This window comes from Bombyx mandarina, chromosome 09 (genome assembly GCF_030267445.1).
Source record: "Bombyx mandarina strain Sakado chromosome 09, ASM3026744v2".
Taxonomy (NCBI): domain Eukaryota; kingdom Metazoa; phylum Arthropoda; class Insecta; order Lepidoptera; family Bombycidae; genus Bombyx; species Bombyx mandarina.
The window spans coordinates 4642092-4662868 of record NC_143216.1 but is presented as its reverse complement, the minus strand read 5'-3'; the positions used below and the strand labels follow the sequence as shown (position 1 = coordinate 4662868).

At 36.0% G+C, this 20777-nt stretch overlaps 1 protein-coding gene across 7 annotated transcripts in view; it reads left to right on the top strand.

Moving 5' to 3' along the window:
• Positions 1-12139, top strand: part of LOC114240756 (uncharacterized) — a 259933-nt gene extending 247794 nt beyond the window's left edge. For 6 of the 7 annotated variants that reach the window (XM_028171406.2, XM_089729688.1, XM_028171410.2 and 3 more), the window contains 2 exons: positions 9655-9814; positions 10748-12139. In XM_028171406.2, coding sequence (XP_028027207.1) covers positions 9655-9814; positions 10748-10912 — 325 coding nt within the window. In that variant the 3' untranslated portion in view covers positions 10913-12139. Of the gene's footprint in view, positions 1-2330; positions 3067-9654; positions 9815-10747 lie in introns of those variants that run through there. The other variant, XM_028171412.2, reaches the window with a different exon arrangement.
• Positions 12140-20777: the final 8638 nt, after the last annotated feature.

Genomic DNA, 20777 nt, shown 5'->3' with positions numbered 1-20777 from the left:
CGTGAGACCTTAGAGCTTATATTTCAAGGTCGGTGGCGCATTTACGTCGTAGATGCCTATGGGCTCCAGTAATAGGTTGTGATTGGATTAATAAAGCAATGAGTAGTCACGGTGCTGGCCATGGGATATTATTGATGTCGGTGGTACTACAGAGTCTGTGGTTATGATTTTCTGCTTATGTATTAGCTTCGGTGCTAAGATTTTTCTGTCTTACACTACCAATATAAAAGCTGTGGTTGTAGGCGTTACTCTGATTGATGACTATTCAAATACGCCACTTTTTAAAAGAGTAAAGTCTGAAATTCTGTGAAACTAAGATGTTTAAGATACACATTTTATACAGCTTTGATACGTACCCTTTGGAAAAGATTTTTACAGCCTACACTTTTACACTAGGTCCGCATTTTCTAGTTATATTTTTTTCTTTTGAAATCACCAATATTACGTTTAATAATCTTTATAAATCCTATAAGAGACGCCGATGTTTGGTGTCGAATTTAGATTATAAATTTTATTAGGAGAAAGAAGAAGCAACTGTTAGACAAAAACTTTAATGCAAACGGAAAACAAATCATTATTGAATTGGGAATTACATTTTCTTATGACCTTTTTATTCTGGTAAAAGATCTCGATATTTCTTAATCTTCAAACCGTAACATCTTCATTTCGGTTCATTGATTGTAATTTGCATTATTCTTAAAGTGATTTTTTATTTACTTCCCATTGTCTGTTCAAGGTATAGTCACGTGTCAATAATTAATTTTAAAATAAATTATAAATTAACTTTACCTGAGATGCAAGTCCTCAATTTTTTTACTTGTATTGGCCAGCAAATCTCTCAAGGCTTACGCTTTCCATAGCCCGTAGACGAGTGACGGACAGAAATAATCAGGGTAATTCCATTTAAATACCTTAAGTAAATCTCGTAATATTTAAATTGAAATAACACCATTTAAATTACAATTACATTAATAGATGGACATTTAAAAAAAAAACACTGACTTTAATACGCCTACACGGGCCACAAAACATCTGCTTTTGTTGTAAACGATGCCTATAACGCCACTTGTATATTGGATTCCGATCCCATACCTAAAAACAAGGTCGTCCATTGTCGTTTTGTTAAGCCATAGCAAACTTGTCGGGCAATGGAATTCCCGCATTTGTATTATCGTGGATTGATACGGTTCGTTTGCATTTCAAGGGAGTAATGTCGCAATTCGTTTATCTATATGATTCTGTAGCGTAACAGTACAAAGAAGTTGCTTGCATCATCTCGTGTGTACTGTGTAACCTTAATCTTATAAAAAAATCTACTGAATCGAGCTATCGATTATGAAGGACAGAGGCACAAATTTCTTCGAAATCTTATTGTCATTTTTTTGTTGTTTCATTAAAAGCCAACTCTTAATATGTATAACAGATAAACAGAAACAGTATTCAAATTCGCTCAGAGATATGAAAATTATTAGCGTTTCAATTTGAGGCTAGTCAACGGACGTATAATTTTGTATAATGACGTTAATGTTCATAGGCGCTAGACTAATTCCATTCCAACACTCGCTTTGAGGGAAAAGAACGCAGCGTATAATACTTTTGTATCTCTCACAATTCCTAGCAAAAAGCACGAGCGCTTTTTCGTATTTCATACATTGATTAGCTAGCTGAAATATTTCTTAAAAATTCGAAAAATATTTAATCAATATTAAATACATGTTAAATTCATGTAACAAACGCAAACTTTCGTAATTAGTAATTACCATTGTTAGAGCTCTAATTTCTAATAGCTAGCCAACTGGAGAGAGTTAGTCAACCTGCTCTTTAAAAAAACAAACATTTATATTAGAAAGTTACTATGTTCGTCACAACTTTTTAACATGTTTTATGAAACTAAACTATGTAGTATAGAACTAGATATGTACCGACACGTGCTACTGAGCATTAACGGTAGATACAATTATTACATAATAAAAAACCCATGAACTTTGACGTCACACATAATACAAGATAATAATTTTTTTGTTCTGAAAACATGGCAGTGAACGTGACGCCTTCTTTCCTAGTTTGAGTCGGTCACTAATACACATTTTATAAAATAATAATATGCAAATGCAAATTCGAGTGTGACCCAAATATTCACGGCTGTTAGTTTTTCGATTCTCACGAACGAATGGCCCATGTAAAATGAAATGTCTTCAGAATGTATCTTAAATATTCAGTCAAGTTATACATACAATGATCGTTCGATTGTCTGCTACAGACAGAGCTATTTGTTATGTATTAATACGGACTGGTACCGACATCCGTTGACGTCCAAGTGTTTTCAGTTGAGCCACGTCGTCGACCGCATAACGTGCTCGGTAGGAAACATTTAAATATGAAAGACTCTTAGATACAATACTTGAATTAGTTAAAGCTGTCAGTTGAAGTGATGGGACGAATCGGTTCGGTGTCTCTAAAGCAATAGAAACGTTTTGTTGATATTCTAATGAAGTCTACAATAGAAGAAAGAAGAGTTTGAGTAAAAGTATTTATCAAGCTCGTTTACAATGACAGTGATAAAACGTATCGTACCCCGCCGTATACTGCTAAGTTGCCTCGGACTTGTCTGCCTCATTGTGATAATCGATAGAGGCGAACATGGAAGTGAATGCAAATTGTCGTGTCTCAGTTAATTAATGAGGACTTTCGCATTGCGGGGTCGGGTCCCCATAACATAGCAATAAGGTAACGGGTGAGTTCAGTCGCCACCCACCGCTGCGCGAGGCGTGGTGGCCTCGGCGCCGCTCAGGCAGTCAAATAGTCAACGCCGGAAAACGTGGTAGTCTGGCGGTCTGCGCCAAAACGCGCGTTAAGCTCGCGCTGTCTTCAATCGGCTCAAAAACGTGTGTAGTGTCCGCGCTTTTCGATGCTCTTCGCTCCCATCGCCGTCGAGGCGATGAAGTGTAAAGAGGAAAACTGCGAGGTCGGCGTGGTCCTCGAGCGCAACTCACTCATCGTGCTGTCAGTAAACAAGACCATCGTCTGCCTCTGCGGGAGGGATAGGAACAATCCCTTCGAGCGCGGGTAAATCACATCGTTATGCATCTGGTACGACGACAAGTGATTACACAAAGACTTATCTCATTACCAGTTTCAAAAAACCAGTTTACTATCATACCGACTCCGTTCAAGGTTATCTTCTCTGTAGTCAAGGTAGAATTCTCGCAATTGGCCATATTCCAGTCTCATTTATATTTACCATTGTGTTTAATTTTAATGTTACGATATCGCTACGTCAATCACATCTGAGAGTACGCCGAAATAAACTCGAACAATCGCATTATTCGGTCGTACTAAAATTTCCGTGTTCAGTGATTGGTTAGTTTATATCAACGGGTCTATTTAAATCGAACAATCCAATGAGTCAGTATTGGAAGCGTGAGCCGCCGGACAGAAAAAAACCTAATAGTGCAAAACCAATATGTTAAGCAGAAATTGATGACCAAAACTATTAGGCAATACTTTGCTTTTAAAAAATCAGTGTTAGATAATTAATTCATCATTCGCTAACATATAAAAGGAACTGATTGAAATATTCGAGCCAAACATTTATATTGCTAATAATATATTATGTAGAGAGAGAGAGAGAGAGAGAGTATTCTTTATTGTACACCAAAAAAACAAATAATACAAGTGCGATACATTAAAAACAAAAAGTACAATTGGCGGTCTTATCGCTAAAAGCGATCTCTTCCAGACAACCATCAGGTGGACAAGAATCATTTGGAAACGAACTACGCGCGGTGTACCATTCCAGTGAAATACATATACATATATGTACACATACATATACACATACATATCTCTGCAAATATACATAAAATTAATACAAAGTATTATAATATAATAATAATTATTAGAAATAAAAAATAAGTAAATTAAGTTTAAATTTTGCTTCTTTACACATAAATAAGAATAAGCAATTTACATATAAAAGATTTAGACATTAGCTTAAAAGCTAAGAAATCCCATCTAAAGATCAAATGTTTATTGATGAATTCAATGATTCATTGCAGTTGTTTTAACCTGTCAATGCTGATCGGAATATTGAAGTAAAAGTTATAAAATTATTGTGTTGTCATCGGTCCTTAATGCGAGTGCAAATTTTTAAGTTTATCGGACGTTCTAAAGGCGGTTAAAATGACGTTGAAAGATTCCGTTATATACATATACACAAACAAACAAACATACAGCCTGTACAAAATCAGAATACAACGTCAAAAGGAATTTTTCCTTAAATTTTAGCATTAAAGATTAGTCGAATATAAATTCAGGTGTGAATTTGCGCGATAATGTCAACAAAAAAGTTTATTCTAAATAAAGGTTAAACGATAGAATAATCTAACCTTCCGTCTATATCAATCACAGGTTTACCTACTAAAATGACGTTGAAAGATTCTGTTATATACACACATGCAAACAAACATACAGCCTGTACAAAATCAGAATACAACGTCAAAAGGAAATTTTACTTAAATTTTAGCATTAAAGATTAGTCGAATATAAATTCAGTTGTGAATTTGTACGATAATGTTAACAAAAAAAGTTTATTCTAAATAAAGGTTAAACGATAGATAACCTTCCGTCTATATCAGTCACAGGTTTACCTACAACCTACAACATATGGCGGGCGAGAACGGGCCGTGAGGGAATTTCTTCAACTGTATATAATATAACATTTTACGGACACATTCGTAAACAACCGATATGCAAATCGTAGACATAGTCTTGGCAACTAATGGTTTCAAGATTAAAACGTTTATAACATACATAGATTGAACGTCAAGGTCACATTCAGAAACAACTTGAAGGAGAAACTTTTAGATACAGAATTTACAAGTAGTACGAACTTGAAATTTCTTTATTGCTATATAATTACTGAATTAATTAATTAATTATAATTAATCTAATAGAGGAAGAGGTAGACCTAAGAAGAAATGGATGGATTGTGTGAAAGACGATATGGGTAGGAGGGGAGTGAGTGAAGAAATGGTATATGATAGAAGAGTATGGAAGGAGAAAACATGTTGCGCCGACCCCATGTGACTGGGAGAAGGGCAGGATAATGATGATGATGATGATGAATTACTGAATTAATTAACGTTCCCATATTTACGTTTAGGTTTCTCAGCTTACATTAGTTTATTCATACAGGCAAATGTTTAAAACGGAAGTTGAAAATAAATAAAGTCATCACTTATTTGAAACAATAAGTCTATATCGCCCAGTAATATAACAAAAGCGGACACGTGTCATGATGTTTGTAATTTAACAATATCAGTAAAATATTTCATCATTTTTTTGTATGTACTATTATCACGTAAATAATTTCGAAAGTTGAAACAACGTTATTAAAGTTCTGATTACGGACGTCATTTTGAAATTATTTTTAATGTAAAATATATTATGATAAGAATTTTCGAATTCATTGATACACATGATTGGATAGGATTATGTCCTGAAGTAATGTAGTGGAACCCACAGTTTTTTAAAGCAACTTCAGATTAGAACAAAGGAGGTTATCATTTCTACTATATTTTTTATGTGTTACATTAGAACTTTTTTTCAAAGTGAACTAATTTATTTCAAAGCTGCTTTTTATCATGTGAACCCATTTCAATTTTATCAAAATCTGACCAGTAGTTTATGAGTTTTCCTTAATGATGCACACTTAATTGTCTTCGACTATATTGACGGTATACTCATTGCGCTTTTTAGAAGTCGGTTTGTTAGAATTTTGTGATATTATTTAATGGGACGGAATTAGGAAGGATTGCTGTTGGCCCTGGGGTCGTTACAGCTTCATCACGGCGGTGGGGTCATCCGGGAACAGAGGGCCTTGTTAATAACAGCTCCAACATCCCCGAACATAATGACATGAGTTCAAAGTCACGATTGTGTTGTATAATCATCATAGCAATTTCACCATCTCTAACAAGTTTTCTAATTAACACGGACGAATAGATTTTTTCTTCCAAACAAATGATAGCTTGTTGGTCCAGTATGGTTAATGAAATCTCGGTATAGTCGGTCAATGTCAGATAGCTTTTGATAATAATATTATAATACCAATGTATCATATTATTGTAATATTATGTATACGGTATACGGTAAATGAAAGTCAATAGGGGTACTATTGACTTTCATTCTTGACGTCAATCTGGTAGGTAATAAATATTTATCATTAAAACGTTATTACTGTTAATGCACTGTAAAATTATTATTTTGAATAAAAAATACTGAAGTTTTTAAATTTTATAGTGTGATTTTATGAGAAATTTAAAAACCCATTAGTACATACTACTCAAATCTAAATAAAAAAGCTTATTATCCCTCTTAATTGAAAATAAATTGGTTTTCTGTCGTGACGCTCATTATAAAATAAGCCTTATTTGCATATTAATGTCGTATACTAAAAATTGCTACTGATAAGTCCACGTCAAGTATCAAAGTTGGCAGCAATAACGGTTTTTGATATATGTGGGCTTCTGTAACCATTTAACACCAGTAAGGCCATGGCTTTGTTTATCCTCTAGTGCAAAATAGATTAGCTTTTGAGGTCGAAATGTTTGATATGATAAAAAAAACATCATTATAAATTTACATGTAATTGTTCAGGGCGATTGCAGATAGCCTTTATTGACGCAAATAAGAGGTCAAAACATTTTTAGAGTGCTACAATATAAATCTTAATTACAGACAATTAATTTTAATAGCATATAAGTGCGTTAATGGGAAAAGTCAATTGTTATATTTCAATATTATTGTTGTTTTGTCCACGTACATACATACTGCATACTTATCTCGTATTAGAAAACGTTTTATGAAATCTCAAATTCGATTTTACATTCAATTCGAAATACACAAGGATAGAGGTAATTAAGATCATAATTATTTTCCATTTACTAATGTTTTTTCCGTAACTAATAATATAACGTAACACGACAGTTTTAGCTGGAAATAAAAATTGTATTTTTAATATAAATTTTCTTCTATGATTCTATTATCTGCTACCGAAATCATATAAAACAAAAGGATTTTATATAGTTTTTACAATTGCCTGTGATTTTGGTTCATTTGGTTCATTTTAATTCCATTACAATATATTTAGTTCGAACTGCGGGTGCACTATATGAAACATTTTAATGAAACAACTTGCACCAACTGTGAAATGCATAAGCTTATTTTGTAATCACTGTGAGCGCGCCCACGACAAATCAAGTATCATCGACTCTGATAAATGCAATCCAAATAATTATTTAGACGTTTGCCAGTAAATATTATGTTGTACGGCATCAACAATACCTTCATATCGTATTTGTAAATTATGTATTTGATGATTGAAATATCTTTCAAGCTCACCCACACATATAACTCAATTAAGTTCGGTTTGTTTCTTGTATTCGACTATGAGTTTTTTTGTCGTAATGTTTCTCGTGTCCATCGTGAAACATAAGATCGAGGTCCCAATGGGAATTAGACTTTTTTCCTACCTACATGAAATGAGTGTGTCAAGAATATGCCTATAATAATTTTTTTTCGCCATACCTAATCTCTTGTAGCAAGGTTAGTACAGCTACGCTCGGACGGGATAATATGTATAACAGTAATTGCGTGTATTTTCAAACTTTTACGAATTTCGTTTTATTACACTACGTAATTCGTTCACCGTGAAGTTAGTTTGTGAAAAATTGTAGGTAGAAAAATTGGTTCATTCCCCCGAAATGTGTTCCCAAGACACGATCGCATAACTCACAACTCAACCGCAACAGATAACGTTTTAACATTATTTTTAAAAATATTGGCAGTTTCATTTCATAATAGCTAAAGGCTCATTGAGAACATTACATCACACAGTGACACCATGTAAAATTACTGTCATATAAGATACTGAAGGATCTTTTGTCTCCGTATAATTGGCTCGGTTCTGATGTCAAATGATCACGTTTATGTCGCGGTGAATGATAGCCAGTGTTCTCAACGATAGCGATGTAACGTTCAAACATGACTTTGAAGTTTCAGATAACGTACATACAGGTCGATATGAATTATACCGAATCTCTTGATGTCCCAGATAACAATTCGATCGACTCAAGATTTATACGTGCGTGTCTATGTTCTTCTATCGTTTGAATATGATAATTTGAGTATCATTTCTATAGGTTGGTGCTATTACAATAAATATCTAACGTATCTTCTTTAAAAAACCAGATTTTGCTGTTTCTAAAAGGTGATCATGTGAAACTAGATACGCGCCCGGTTTTTTTTTGAAAGAGCGTTACCCTCCAGACATTTCTCAAGGGTAAACGCCTTATAATGGCTGACTACCTGTGTTTTTTATGCCAAGAGGCATTATTCGAGTCAAAGGCCCGTAGCTTTACTTATGTTGTTGCTGCTAAGGGCATTGCACCTTCCCGCTCTCCCTTGCCCTGCAGCCCTATTTTACTCTTTGTAGTCGCAAATTCGAAAATCGAAACTCCTTTTTCCGCTAACGAGCCGTTGTGTTGGTCAGACAGAGATGTTATATCTGCGTGTGCTGCGTTCGGTTTAAGTTATATCCAGCTGTGTGTTAGACGTATAGATCGGTGTGCATATTTATATTGTGGACTTTGAACTCGGTTAATGGTGAAATGCAGAGTCCAATGGATTTATAGTTATCACAGGGATCGATAAGTCTGCGTTTGATTGCTTTTATATCTAAAGCATTCATAACGAGGGCGTTTACACAGCTTTTCGTCATGTCCAATTTATCTGTTGTCATGTCAACATATTTTTTATGATGCATCTCGATTTCTCTAATGAGAATGTGTTTATTGATTGAATAGTGTTATTTTCTTTATTTAAATACTGTAATATGAAAACAAACGCAAGAATAATAAGATACCGCAAAACATTGCAACGTTTACTCACAGCCGATAGTGTAATAGTAGGTATGGCATTGAATTTCAGTATAGGTACAAGGCACATGGAATTAAAGTTAGGTAATAGGCTTAAGGCTAGTTAGGCGGGAAGATCCAACAGTCGGCCTTTTGGGTGCGTCATCGTTACTCATAATCATTAACTACTATACGGCGGCGTCAAGTGCCGCTTCCATTCGTAGTTTTTCGCGGAAAACGGTTACACCGTCAAACATCGCTCCCCCCGCTCTTCAGACCGCGCGCACGCCGCGTCTCAACGCGTCTATAAAAGCCATCGGCTCCCCCCCACTTTAACTCAGACGCATGGAGTACTCCGTAGAGGTCGTTTGGCACGAGCGAGCGCTTTGCTAGGCACCTGCCGGCCACACTTCTCGATAAAATTCTAGTCACCTATCGCGCAGCTGAACGCTCGCGTAACGCGGTCTTCCCGCGCGTTCCTACGAACAGTGATATGTGCAATAAGCCTATAACAACAAATAATTGTGATAATTAATTTAATTTAGTTCATAGTAACATTTGACCGCGATACGGCTGTGAGTGAATTGAACTGTGTTTTAGAAATGTTGTGACTGTCTGATTGGAACTTCTTGCCCGTGATCCAACCCAGTGTTTTCGATTATTCTTGCGTTAACGGACCTTTTGAAACAATGGTTGGGAACAACGGTACTATGATGGCAATACGCATCGTCCACAGCAAGCTGCGTAAGAGGGAGGAGCACTCTGCTTCCGTACATCCTGCTGAAGTACTCCAAGCTGCGCCTGCGCCGCAACCGGATCCTCTTGCATTTCGCCAGCAGCCCTTGTGGCAGTTTCCGCCGCCGCTGCCTCCGCCTTTCGTCTATCCTCACGATCAGGTTAGTACTCATCTAAACCATAGCAATGCAAAATATTTAATGCCACGAAACTGGTTTGCGCCGTTATACTTGACCTCAAAACCTATTTACACCCACCAATGCTAATGCATTCGCATAACAATTTGAAAACCTCAGAATCCCTCTCTAAATAACAGCATTGAAAGTAACATTGAGAAACGTTACATTATAATAAGAAATCGTGACTAGTTCGACCCTCCCCGCCACGCAAGAGAGAGTTGGTTCACCACGTCGCCGCGATATTCCAAAGTGCGAAATAAATTTAAATGTCGGGACATGCTCGCCGAATAGAAAGCTGTACAAGGCGAACATGTTGTAACTTCACGGCCTTCTTTCTTTGTGAATGTCTGTATAACAAAAGATAATTCAAACGCAGACCTCAACACGACAGCTAAAACTATGACCTAAATATCACGCTCTGATGAACGGTTCCCATTTACATACATTCAAATATATCCATAATTTATCATCGACATCGTTTGAGTCTTCGTTTAACATCTGTGTGTCGTGATGCGAAGACACCAGGAAACAAATAATGCTAATGTGTCTTTGAATAGCGTATTCAAGGTTCACTCATTCTCTTATGGCCTCACTGTTCAGTTCGCAATATTAACTTCCTATTCAAGACAAACGTATTCCATAGCTTTATTGTTTCGTCCTAGATAAAAATAGAAATATTTGTTGAATGTTTTTTTACGACCAGCAAAAACACTACAAAGTTGTCAGTAAAATGCATTGTATACATAAATGAGCTTGGAGCACCGCTACGGATACAGTGACTGCATTTGGGACGTTAACGGAACCAACCTCTAAATCGGGCACCGATACTTAGGGTCAATAAACTCTTTCCAGATGTTGCTAAGATGTTGGGAAACTTTACTATTGTAACTAAATAAAACATTTCTTTATTTGCAGGACAACTTAATGCAGCCGCACGGCAACGAGCGTGCCAGTTTCCGCAGTCTTCGCAAGAATATCGGTGGTCGTTGGAAACGACTAGTGAAAAAGAAGCCTGAACAGGAAGTTTACACGATCCCGCCTGAGCTCAAGCCACAACTTAAGCAGATATACGTTTATTAGACGCTCTAAAAGCGAATCGTATTTAGTATGTTAGTACTGAAGCAGGAGACTTCAAAGGCGCTGGTCTTAAGCGTTGACGTCAACCAAAACTCAATGGTTGTTACAAATTCATATCAACATGAATGTAAAGAAATTTAATGTAACATCTGCACGGCTCGGCAGCCATTTTGTCCTTAGACATATCTTTTCGACCAATTATTTCTAATGACCAATTTACTAAAACTTTCTTCATTTACTACTTCTATGTGATTTCAAGCCTTAGAAATTGTATTATTATTAAGTATTAGAACACTGATGATTGTGAGTGTTGTTCCGTAGCAGAAATCTGAACGTAGTGTGCAGCATGAGTGATAGTCAATGAATTTAGTTTAATTATTAATTTAAAGCTATGAATGAAATTAGTAAGATGCGGTCGCGCATGTTAATAACGAATATCCAATAATTAAAGTAATTTAACATGATGCCTTGTTGAATGTAATCTTTCATTAGTTAGGGCACTTTGTGGGTCATTAATTTATTGTAAAGATGATCGTATTCTTAAGTGAACATTGATCAAATATTTTGTGACGCTGTGCAAATGTGCGAACACAGCGTAAGAGTTGATTGCGGAGCCTTATTGTTTGATGCAGTATTTTTATATCATTCATTTGTGTTGGTGAGTGAGACTGAAATGTTATGGTACAATGTAAAAATTTACGTGACACTGAGTAATATCTCAGGCAAATGTTATTTTCTGATATTATTGACATCTATATTTTAAAAAAAAAACTTCACAATGGAGAAACTATCTATCAATTGACCTAGTTTTTGAATGTTATGTTACAAGCATGCTGTGTAGTGTAATTTCAGATTTTCGCCCGGTCCCTACTGTGATAATAGAAATTGATGGAATAAAGAATGTTGAACATGCAGAAAAAAGTGTTTTGTATTATATTAAATCCTTGTCAATTAATATTGAATGGGAGGGCCGTCGGTCGAGAATTACGATAGCTCATATTGAGCCTGATATTTTGATGATTTAAGAGTAGCGTATAGTAGCACTTAGATCCAGCCATGAATGTAGTTATTTTTCTTAATTGAACATTTAACTGTTGATGTACAGAAAAAAAGAAAATACTTACGATGTTAATAAAGTAGCTAAATGTACCTTATTTAGGACCTTATTTTGTTTCGAAAAAAGAATTGTATTTGTTCGATAACGCAAAATAAATTCCATCATGATAGTAATCTGTTTTTGTTATTTTTTTATCCTGTATATAATAAGAATAAAAAGAAACGTGAAAGTTATTATTAGAAAGGAAATTGGAAACTACAAAACTGCAGTAACAGGAAATCGAATGGCAATGTTATCGTAAATAAAGCAATCTCACGATGTTATTATTGTGAATGCTTTACTTTAAAATACTACGAACTTAAATTTACTACATATCTACTGTTTACTATCACGAAGTGACAATTTAACAATGCGCTAAACTTCGAGCGCACGCCGCATTAGGTTAGTTTTGGTTAGTTTGGTTAGGTTTGATTGGCGAATGTAGTGTTAAATATAAAGCATACATACATTGATTTTAGCGTAATGGAGCAACGTCTCAACAAGGTGTAAACTTTGATATTTAGAAATATAACGAAGTCAAAAATTAGCCACTTAATATGGTTCTGGGTTCCGTTGAACCCTTTTTACTAGATAACCTAATATACCTATGAAATGGGTATGCAATCTACTTGTAGCGCCATCTACCACATTTGAAACACTATTTTTTATCGTTACATTAAATCGACACGAGATGGCGTTACGCAATTGCATTTTATTTGTAAGCGCCATCTATTAATACTTACATAAACTTATTGTTTTCTGTTTGATGTTGACTTAAAATTCTCACTTAAAAAGTTGGTTTGAGCGGAGTTTATAACAAAGTGTATAGATGGCGCTTATACATATAATTTAAAAACAACGTTTTTTCCCACCTATTCTAGTAACCTTGAGACGTTATACTATATTCTTCGAGCGAGTAGGTGAGTTCACGGGGCTCAAACCTGACGAGGTATAACTTTATTAACATAAAGTTTCCAAATGTACATTTTGCTGATTTTGGAATGTAAGTGATAAATAAATATCTATATATATGTGGGAATATTTAGGTGTAACCATTGGCCACACCGACCTGACAGATGGTGCATGAAGTATAAGTGACAGATTGATTAAGACGAAATAAGAAAAGACGTACCGTAAAATGGGGCGATTAGGGATTGAGAGGCGAATCGGGAAAAAACCGGGAAAATCTTTCGACACTCAATATTAGTTATAAATTCGTTGCAAAATCTTCCATTTTTTGTAGTTTAATAGTAGAATGTTGAAAGTTTACAAAACAACTCTGAATATGCATGATAATAGCTGCTAACTTATAAAAAATCGCGTTTCAAATTAACTTTCTGTGGTGGTAATTATTTTAGTGCTAGAAACTTTGCTCTTTTTTATTTATTTGATAATAATAGAAGACGACTGTGATTTATAAACGTTATTTAGTGATTGAACCATCATGTATATTAAAGGTAAGTCTCAGTTGTTATTGGTTTTAATGTATTTGATAAAATAAAAATACATGTAAAAATCTGTTGTTTTTGGGGATATTGGGGACGTCTTAGGTACAAATAACAACGAAAAAGGCGTCAATTGGGATGAGAATACGTGAAATGGAAACGACCTAAGTATAAATAGGTACAGGTTTCTAGGGTTGTCTATGTAGTTATAACAATATTTTTTAAATTTGTTGGTAAAAATCTGGTTTATTCATGATGTTTTTGTCTAGATTATCAAAATGTCAAAATTATCAATGTGTTATTTTATTGTTTGGTAAATATTTATATTATCAGTTACGTATCTATACTAATATTATAAAGAGGAAAGATTTGTTTGTTTGTTTGTTTCGAATAGGCTCCGAAACTACTGGACCGATTTTAAAAATTCTTTTTCCATTAGAAGCCGACATTGTCCCTGATGAACATAGGCTACTTTTTTTTCATTTTTTTTTATTTTTTTTTTTTGGTTTCATGTGTGTTTTAATGTTTCCGAAGCGAAGCGAGGGCGGGTTGCTAGTTGTTTTCTATTTTTAGATATGCCTCGCGTGTACGTATCAAAGAGTGCAAAGCCTTTTAAGAGATATTATCCCTTAATATTTAAAACAGCAATTGGGAAATTGCCTAATTGGGAATAAGTCTTTAGTTGAAATTGCTAAGCAATTTAATATAATTAAGTCAATTTTGCACAGACATGTAATAAGAACAATGAAATCTCAAGGTGGACAAAATATAATAAAATATTTAATATTTGTTCAGAGTGTCAGTTTTTCAATGTTTTTTTATTGATGATCACTTTGTTGGTGAAACTAAATAAATAAATAAATTAAAACCAAGTAGTGCCCACCCTAGCAAATTTCTCATTTTGTCCCAATTAACCGCAATTTCCGGGTAAATAGGGATTACACCTATTTTTGCTTTTTTTGCTTAAACTGGAATGCTAGTTGCATAGTTTTAAATTGGACAACAAAGATGCCCCCAAGACTCAATCATTTTGATCCTGATATAGTATTATATACATTAACAACTACCTTAAAATTGGTCATAAAGTTGGAATTTGTCCCTAATCACCCCATTTTACCGGTATATTTTTGTGAACTGATGATTAAATAAAATTTAACAAATTCGCTAATTTCATTGTGCACCGCGATCCCACATATATAAAAATGAATTGTTGTTCATTAGTCTCGCTAAAACTCGAGAGCGGCTGGACCGATTTGTCTAATTTTGGTCTTGAATTATTTGTGGAAGTCCAGAGAAGGTTTAAAAGGTAGATAAATATGAAAATGCTCGGAATGAAATAAAAATAACCATTTGGTTTTTCCTTTGATGTGTCCCTCGTCGGACGGATTCCTTTTGTTTGTTTTAAGTTTATTTTATACAAAAGTCTAGGTCTTTTATTTATCGAGTGAGGCACTACGAAGTTTGCCGGGTCATAAATATCTGTTGCGAGTCTTTAACGTTCTCGATATCGTAAAAGTTAACTCAAATTTGTATGTAGTTGAAACGCGCTCCTAACGTCAAACGTAGGCAAACGATCCAACTCTATACAGATTTTAGTTAACTTTTACGATATCGAGAACGTTACAAAACTCGCACTAAGCACACTGCTCAGCTTTTGATTAGGCAATACTCTTTGGCCTCCTCGAAATATGTTACTAATTCATTATCTGGTTTTGGTAGCGGTAAATTCTTAACTGATAGGTGGATAGCCTCTGGTCAACTTTTAGCTCGTTGAGGATGGAAGCGTTCGTCCAGAAAGCCGTCCAAGGGATACGCAACATGCGTCGCCAGCACCACATCTCAAACAGGTTTATGCGTCGTCTGTCAGACTCTTTCAAGATCCAGGTCTCAGCCCCATACAAAAAGATTAAGAAAACGAGCGTCTCAACAATTTGCACTTTCGTGTTCTTGAGTATGTATGAGCTGTTGTATCAATGCTGTTGAAATGATATAAACAATGATATAAACAATGACTTCGACGTAAACAATAATATCGTGTATTAAACATAAAACGTGCAAAATATATAATTTACGCAATTATTGATAGTTGGCCGTCTTGTAAGACCGCATGAAAAGGCACCACCGCCCTGCCTATTTTTGTCCTGAAAGGGGGGCAGCTGTTTTAGTATCAAAACTTACAAACTTAGAAGTCATGTTCTGAAGGTGGGTGGCCGCATTTACGGTACTATTATTAATGTCAATAGGCTCTAAAAACCACATAACTCTAGGTGTGAAGTGAGCTCATCTACCCATTTAAGCAATAAAAAATATATCGAAACTCCAAACTTACATCCCTAGGCGAGGAGCAGCGTTAGTTGTTATATCTCCAATGGGCGCTTGATTAGACGCACCGTAAGCTAATCTTGTTTCTTGGCTAATAAAAATGATAGAACAAAATACGGTATATTCGTCAATCGAACTCTCATTCCTTAGTGAGGAGATTTTAAATTTGAAATATTACTGTGTTGCGTAGGTACATATATTTACATTATGTGTACGGTGGGAAAATGGCTTATGTGACTTGAAGCGAACGGCAGGCGTTAGATGTATGTTTAAATGGCGGGGTTAATTAAGAAAATTCCGCCATAATAGAGTAATAAAAGATCGTGGCATAGGACAATGTTCTCCAAGGCCTCGTCTTTGATTAGGTTTCTCAATGACACCTTAAATTCGCGAACGGGAGACGAGGTTTTATCGATATCTATCTATCTATCTATATATATAAAAAACGAACGTGTGGCATTCGGGAACAGCCGCGGTAAAGCTATTGCATAGCATTTTTTATCAACTTATGCAATTATAACTAGACAATGATAATTTCATATTAAAACAATAATAAAATAAGACCACGCTATATTAAACATTAATAAGAGCAAAACCTTAACTGTCCCCTTCACACTCATAAACTAGACCGCGCGAGAGAGAGATGGGCAGACTTTTCATGATGCGCATGCAGTGTGAAGTCACGCCACGCGATAATTCACAAACATTACACAAGCGCAACGTGTTGAACGCGAGCTACATGGTAGGCGGAGTGAGGGGTGTTAGGTTTTTTCGTTACGGAATTTCATGATTCGGTCTCCACACTCAAGGTCCGCGATAGAAGCTATGCAATAGCTTAAAATTAATTGCTGTTCGTTAGTCTCGCTAAAACTTGAGAACGGCTGGACCGATTTGGCTAATTTTGGTCTTGAATTATTTGTGGAAGTCCAGAGAAGGTTTAAAAGGTAGATACATATGAAAATGCTCGGAATTAAATAAAAATAACAATTTTGTTTTTCCTTTGATATGTCCCTAGTCGGACGGGTTCCTTTTGTTTGTTTTAAGTTTATTTTATATAAAAATTTAGGTCTTTTATTTAACGATTGTGGCACTACATAGTCTACCGGGTCAGCTAGAACGCATTACTGCTTCACGGCAGACGCCCTACTACTTTTTAGCATCGTCTTCGGTTTTGACGAGTCTTAGATGTAATTAAAACTAGTTTTATAGTTTAATTTCGCTTATATTTACAGTCGCCAGACTTCAAGATAGGTGCTGTTTGTTCTTTTGTGTGATAATTTATAGAAAATTAGGTAGTAGTTAGCACAATATTCAAATGGCGAAGAATAAGCAGCTCAATCATTCCCTTGAAAACTGTGTAATATTTGAAATGTCGGAAATAATAAAATGATTGTAATAAACACGAAGCTAAATCGTAAAAGGAATTCAACCCTTTGAGCGTGAGTCATCGATAGATCGACTCTTTGTTGATGGGTATAAAGTGCGGAGCGTCGGAATATCGACTATACGATATCGAATATCGACATATAAAGAGTTTCATTATAGGTATTAAGAGGTAGGTTATTGAGCTGTACGACCTGTGTCTTAATATTTATTAAATGAATTTGCCGTGAATTTAGCATCGATTTCAGATTTTTTTTTAAGTTAAAGTTTTGAATGAGGTACTTTTTTTCAAAGATCCTTTAGCAATTTCCGCTAAATATGTAGAAAGCTTAGCGCGAAAAGGGTTAAAGGGCTATCGCTTATTTTCATCTTAGTTTCAACAAAATCACATGAAATTTCTATAAGGCATCCAATATATCAACAGCGAAAAGGGCCAAATTTGATCATCCAGATGAGGCCAATTAACGACGACTATGGCGGACGCCCGGGGGTGGCGCGTGTCATCTTTTGTTGTTCGAGCTAAATAAATAAACCGCGTTGCGTGGTCGAGGGCTCTTCCTCATTATATCGCTTCATTACTGTCACAGAAACGTGCCAATGCGGGTTTTGCTTTTGGCCGCTTGAAGCTATCGAGAGTTCTTCTAATACAGAACTTCGATCTACACAATATTCATAATCGTGTTTTTTCGCTATAAAAAAAAAGACATGTGGCACTCGGGGACTGCCACGGTAAAGCTATTGCAAAGTATTTTTTATCAACTTATGCAATTACAATTAGACAATAATAATGTAATATTAAAACAATAATAAAAATAAGACCAAGCTATATTTATAAACATTAACAAAAGCAAAACATTAACTGTCCCCTTCACACTCATAAGCTAGACCGCGTGAGAGAGAGATGGGCAGACTTTTCATGATGCTCATGCAGTGTGACGTCACGCCTCGCGCTTATTCACAAACACTACACCAGCGCAACGTGTGAATGTGTTGAATGCGAGCTACATAGTAGGCGTAGTGAGGGTATCAGGTTATTTTCGTTACGGAATTTCTTGATTCAGTTGCCGTGTTCAAGGCCCGCGATAGAAGCTATGCAATAGCTTAAAAAAACATTCCACATCCATTTTTATGTTTGATTATTATTGCATAAACCACACATTTTTTCTATAGTTTCTCTTGCGAAGTCGATAACTGTTTTAATGCTAAAGGCATTAATATGTTTCGTAGTCATAAAAAATTAGGGTAGCCTTTAATAGAACCGAGAATTTAGATTTGATTTTCCCCCGTCCGAACCTTAAGGGAAGCGTTCATGAATAAATATGAAGGCAGTGGTCACTGTAAACAACAGTTAAAACGGAAGCCTTAACAAAAGGAATTCTTTGAGAATACGACTAAAATAACATTGGATAAGGCCGGCCATGTACTAAAGACGTATCGAATTTTATTAAATTAAATTGCGAATTAAGAATTTCCAGGATGATTCTACATAGTCTTTGTCTCGAACTTATCCCACTAGGTTAGGTCGGCACAGCGAATTTTTGTATTCCATTTTCTTCTATCAGCCGTAATCTCAACATTCACTCCTCTCTTTCTCATATCGTCAATCACAGACTCCATCCATGTCTTCTTTGGTCGACCCCCTCTACCTTGCACTACCATTTACCACACTTTTCCTAGTCACATGTATCTCCGCTCTACGCATCATATGTCCATACCACGCTAACCGTCCGCCTTTTAATTTATCAATCACTGAATCTCTACATTGTATAAAAACAAAATCGCAAAGCCGTCTGCTAGGGTATGTTTCTCTCCGTACCTGTTCTAAGCCATGCAGTCGTTTTTCATACGATTTTCACTAATAGCTAGTTTAGTATCCATTATTTTCTTAAATACTTATTTATCTGTTGCCAATAAGTACTATGTTAATTTTTTTCTTTTTTTTTGTTGCTCAGGTGGTGAACGATCTCACAGCCCACCTGGTGTTAACCGGTTACTGGAACCCATAGACATCTACAACGTAAACGCGCCACCCACCTTGACATATAAGTTCTAAGGTTTCAAGTATAGTTACAACGGCTGCCCCACCCTTCAAACCGAATATACTTATAAATGTTAATATTGTTGTTAAAGAGCGATTTCTTCAAACACAAGCGCTTACATTTGCTTTTATGGTTATTCTAAAACCAGTTTATAAAATAAGATATTTATAAAATGAGAAATTGGAAGAAATGTTTCCACCAAAACGACAATGGTCTGGGAAGAGAATGTGTAAATATTTCGGAAGAAATTATTCATGACTAACCCTAGACGAATCTTAAGTGAAAGTGCTATCCACCCGGACGAAGTTCCAAGTTACAAACAAGAAAGCTAGTAAATACGAAAGAATGTATTCACAATACGGACTTTATCTTCATTGCCTTAGATTTACGGTCCACCTGATGGTGAGTGGTAATTGTCGCTCATGACGTCAGAAATGCCAGTGGCAGAGCCTAGCCACTGTCTACTGTTTATACGGGAGGTTTTTTTTCCACAGGAGAAAATCGCCGGATCCCCACCCGCGCGGCAGGTGGGGTATGTGGGAGTTGAACCTCATTAAAAACTCCTACCGCTCACAACCGGCGCCCTACCCCGGACCGGGCCGGAGCCCAGTCGGGGCTATTGAGACGGCGGGACAGGGTTGACGCAGAGCACATTACATCTATCCCACCGTCCCACAGACGCCGGACTTATACTGGAGGTAGGGCATATTGAAAGCCCCTACACGGGTAATTACCACTGTTCTGCTTGTTGTTGTGTGACAGTCATGAGCTTTGGTCTGAAGGATCATTATACAATATAATTAAGACTCCAACCTCATGTTTAAAGATAAGGCAGTATACCCTTTGTAAAGTCGATAAGCTTCGGTATCCACTTTTAACCGTATGTCGCGTGAACTGGTTCGACAATCTAATCTTAAATTGTTTATATATTGATAGGTCGGTTTACAGCCCACCTGATGCCTAGATGACAATAGTCTGACCGGCTTTTAACTAGTAAGCACATGTATGCGGACTGAGATCTCTCGAACTTTTATTTTTATTTTTTTTATTGCGTAGATGGGTGGACGAGCTCACAGCCCACCTGATGTTAAGTGGTTACTGGAGCCCATAGACATCTACAACGTAGACGCGCCACCCACCTTGAGATACAAGTTCTAAAGTCTCAGTATAGTTACAACGGCTACCCCACCCTTCAAACCGAAACGCATTACTGCTTCACGGCAGAAATAAGCAGGGCGGTGGTACCTATCCGCGCGGACTCACAAGAGGTCCTACCACCAGTAATTACGCAAATTATAATTTTGCGGGTTTGATTTTTATTACACGATGTTATTCCTTCACCGTGGAAGTCAATCGTGAACATTTGTTGAGTACGTATTTAAAATATATATTCGTTTTTTATGTTTAAGTCGGGTTGAACTCTTCCCGATTATCACCTGTGTCCTCGTGGTCAGTCATTTGACTCGAAATCAGAACCCAATTAAATAATAGCAGACTATAAACGCGGTGATCTCAGAGATGTGTGCGATCGCAATGGTGCCTCCAAATAGAATGTCTCATCTCTCAAATGACTGTCTAGTTAT